Genomic DNA, 3318 nt, shown 5'->3' with positions numbered 1-3318 from the left:
CCGGAGAAATTCGAGAAGTTTGGCATGTCGCCGTCCAAGGGCGTCCTCTTCTACGGGCCACCAGGATGCGGCAAGACCTTGCTGGCGAAGGCGATCGCCAACGAGTGCCAGGCCAACTTCATCAGCATCAAGGGGCCCGAGCTTCTCACCATGTGGTTCGGCGAGAGTGAGGCCAACGTGCGCGAGATCTTCGACAAGGCGCGTCAGTCTGCGCCGTGCGTCCTGTTCTTCGATGAGCTCGACTCCATCGCAACCCAGAGGGGCGGCAGGATGGGCGACGCCGGCGGCGCGGCGGACAGGGTCCTGAACCAGCTTCTCACAGAGATGGACGGCATGAACGCCAAGAAGACGGTCTTCATCATCGGAGCCACAAATAGGCCGGACATAATTGACTCGGCGTTGCTCCGTCCTGGCCGCCTGGACCAGCTCATCTACATCCCCTTGCCAGACGAGGCCTCGCGGCACCAGATCTTCAAGGCCTGCCTCAGGAAGTCTCCCGTGGCCAAGGACGTTGACCTCGGCGCGCTGGCAAGGTTCACCGCCGGCTTCAGCGGTGCCGACATCACGGAGATCTGCCAGAGAGCGTGCAAGTACGCCATCAGGGAGGACATTGAAAAGGACATGGAGAGGCAGAGGATGGAGAAAGACACCATGGATGTGGACGGCGGGCAGAAAGATGAGGAGATGGCAGAGATTAAGGCGGCTCACTTCGAGGAGTCGATGAAGTACGCGAGGAGGAGCGTGAGCGATGCCGACATCAGGAAGTACCAGGCCTTCGCGCAGACGCTGCAGCAGTCTAGGGGGTTCGGCACGGAGTTCCGCTTCCCGGCGCAGCCACAGGCGGCAGAAGCTGCTGCTGACACCACCTCGGCAGCTGATGAGGATGAAGACGATCTGTACAAGTGATCCAGGAACCATTGCTAGAACATGATGTACTAGAATAGAATATTATATACTGTTTTTGTTGTGTTTCCTCTTTGTCCACTTTATATTGTTGATTCTCTAAATGTATAAAATTTTCGTTCTTAAGAACTAAGAATTTACATCATATAAATACAGTACGTGATTTCGTGTCGCAAAGAAAGCGTACGTGATTTCGTGTCATTTTTAGGCAGTGAAACTAGCCTAAGCCGTTAGCTGAACCGTCCCTCTGTTCCTGCACAAAATTTGGAAGATACTCTGTTATTTTCGTTTGTCAGACACTTATACGCTTGAATATTTAACTTACTTGAGTAGAGGCAGTCTTGAACAGATGAGCCAAGGAAAAGAGTGGCCTGGGAGTGTCTAGTTATCAGTTATGTGTTTTTCCATTTCGTTTTAGGTCGTTTTTTATGTCCAGTCAGTTTGTGACACGTGTATTGTTGTAATTTCAGTCAATGCTCAGTCTGGAAAAAGTCTGTTTTCCATCCGGTTTCATGTCGAATTCTACCTTCCCGTCTTAGACCTTTAAGCAAATGTTTGCACTCAGCCCTTGCAAAAGCCTATTACCGTCCCACACAGACAAGAACAATCTGCTACTTAATTAGATGGTGTCGAAGACAATCATCATATTCAGTTCATTCAGAGTGTTGTTCTTGATGGTGGTCAGAACCGCTGCGCCAAACCCTAAGAAGGGAGGAATGAAAGACTACTAAGAACTAGACTCTAGCTCACTGACTGATAGCTTAGCCACGTCATAGAGAAAATGAAGAAAGGAAAGCTGACTCCCAAATGAACTATCAAAGAACTAGGCATATGGAAACACAAAAGTGTCGAATAACTGAACTATGTGTCTTCCGTAGAATAACTGAACCCCGAGGGACAAATTGGAAATCAGTGGCAATTTGAAATGAATGAAAATACTTTTTCTAGTAAAAAATGAATAAAAATACATGGCAGACAAGACCCACAAACTCCTATAACCCTCACCAGTCACCACCTCGATCTAAGACTGGCAACAAAAAGCACATAAATGGAAACTGCAGAGTTGATGGCTGAATGAATGGACATAGACTAACTGAAAAGAAAGAAGAAAACTGATCTTCTCTCTTTGTTCAACGAATACTCAGGAAGAATGAAGTACTGAAGAACTCTAGGATGCATCTCATGCATGAACTCGAAATAATTTGTTGACCGTTGTCTTCAGAAACTTCCAACAAGCTCTAATAAATTTTGGATACTGACCGACCACATACTGATAATGCAATTACTTCCTCTGGTGTGCCAAGGATAGGGCTAACGGAGGACAATGCAAGGTGGTTTGGGACTTGGTCTGTGCACCCGCGTGGGCAGGTGGTCTCGGCATCCCCAACTTGGCCTGGCTGAACACAGCAATGCAAGCAAGATGGGCGTGGTTGCAGCGCTCGGACCACACTAGACCCTGGGCTGAGTTTAGCATCAATGTCCCGAAGGAGTGGAAGCAACTCTTCAAAGTAGAGACGGTAGCTACGGTGGGAGACGGAAAGAACACGTTCTTCTGGGAGGATATAGGTGGCTGCACGGGCGAAGAGCACAGAAAATTGCTCCAAACATATACTCCCTCCGTTCAGAATTCTAGATACATCCATTTCCGAGACAAGTAATTCCAAACGGAGGGAGTACAAGAAAGTGTGTAGCAAGGCAAGAGCAACGCGAACGGTACATCAGGCTCTCTCGGGGGGAAGTTGGGCACGTGATAGTGGACCGGAGCTCACCCCGACCCCTGCTCCAAGAATACCTGGGCCTCTGGGCTGCAGTCCATGACGAGTCCCTTCAAGAGGGAGCACAAGACTCGGTCTCCTGGGCTTGGGAGGCGAATCCTACATAATTTTGGAGGAGCCGGACGACGAAGCCTCAAAATCAGATAAAGATGTCTCCGACGCGACCGGACTAATGAAATGGGCTTCTTTAAATTATGCAATACGTTCACCAGTCTTGGATCTTTAGAAAAAGAAACATCGATTCCTCTCAATCTTGAAGGAAGAGATCGACGATTCCAAGTTCTTTTACCCCACTCAGAAAAAGTTTTCCGCCGGACGACTCGTAGGGGGTGAGAAGGGCCCTGACATTATAGCCTGCAACTAATTCAGCTTCCGCTTCTGGGAGATCAGACGGAGCTCGATTAGTTTCTGCTAGACGAGGAGAAAAATGAAACTCTGAATTTTGTCCAATTTGAATCGATCTCAATTGATCCCTTGACAGTTCCTCGGAAAGTATCTCAGGCAATGAATGAGCAATTGACTGCACCCTTTACTGGTTCTGAACTGTGACCTTTTTAAGATGTACCCTGAAAGGCCCCTGGCCCGGACGGCTATCCAGGCAAGCAGGACTGGATTCCATCACCGTCTGACGCACTTCACG

General features: G+C 48.8%; 1 protein-coding gene across 1 annotated transcript; it reads left to right on the top strand.

The window, feature by feature from the left end:
* Window positions 1-150: 150 nt before the first annotated feature.
* Window positions 151-906, top strand: LOC119350847 (cell division cycle protein 48 homolog). The gene has a single exon (XM_037618482.1). The coding sequence runs from the start codon at window positions 151-153 to the stop codon at window positions 904-906; it is 756 nt and encodes a 251-aa protein (XP_037474379.1).
* The last annotated feature ends 2412 nt before the right edge of the window (window positions 907-3318 follow it).

The sequence above is a fragment of the Triticum dicoccoides genome, chromosome 1B (genome assembly GCF_002162155.2).
Source record: "Triticum dicoccoides isolate Atlit2015 ecotype Zavitan chromosome 1B, WEW_v2.0, whole genome shotgun sequence".
NCBI lineage: Eukaryota > Viridiplantae > Streptophyta > Magnoliopsida > Poales > Poaceae > Triticum > Triticum dicoccoides.
This window is presented reverse-complemented; position numbering and strand designations above follow the sequence as displayed.

What these genes read in the sequence shown, in the direction of transcription:
- LOC119350847 (XM_037618482.1), top strand. Translation starts at nt 151, where the DNA reads ATGTGGTTCGGCGAGAGTGAGGCCAACGTGCGCGAGATCTTCGACAAG.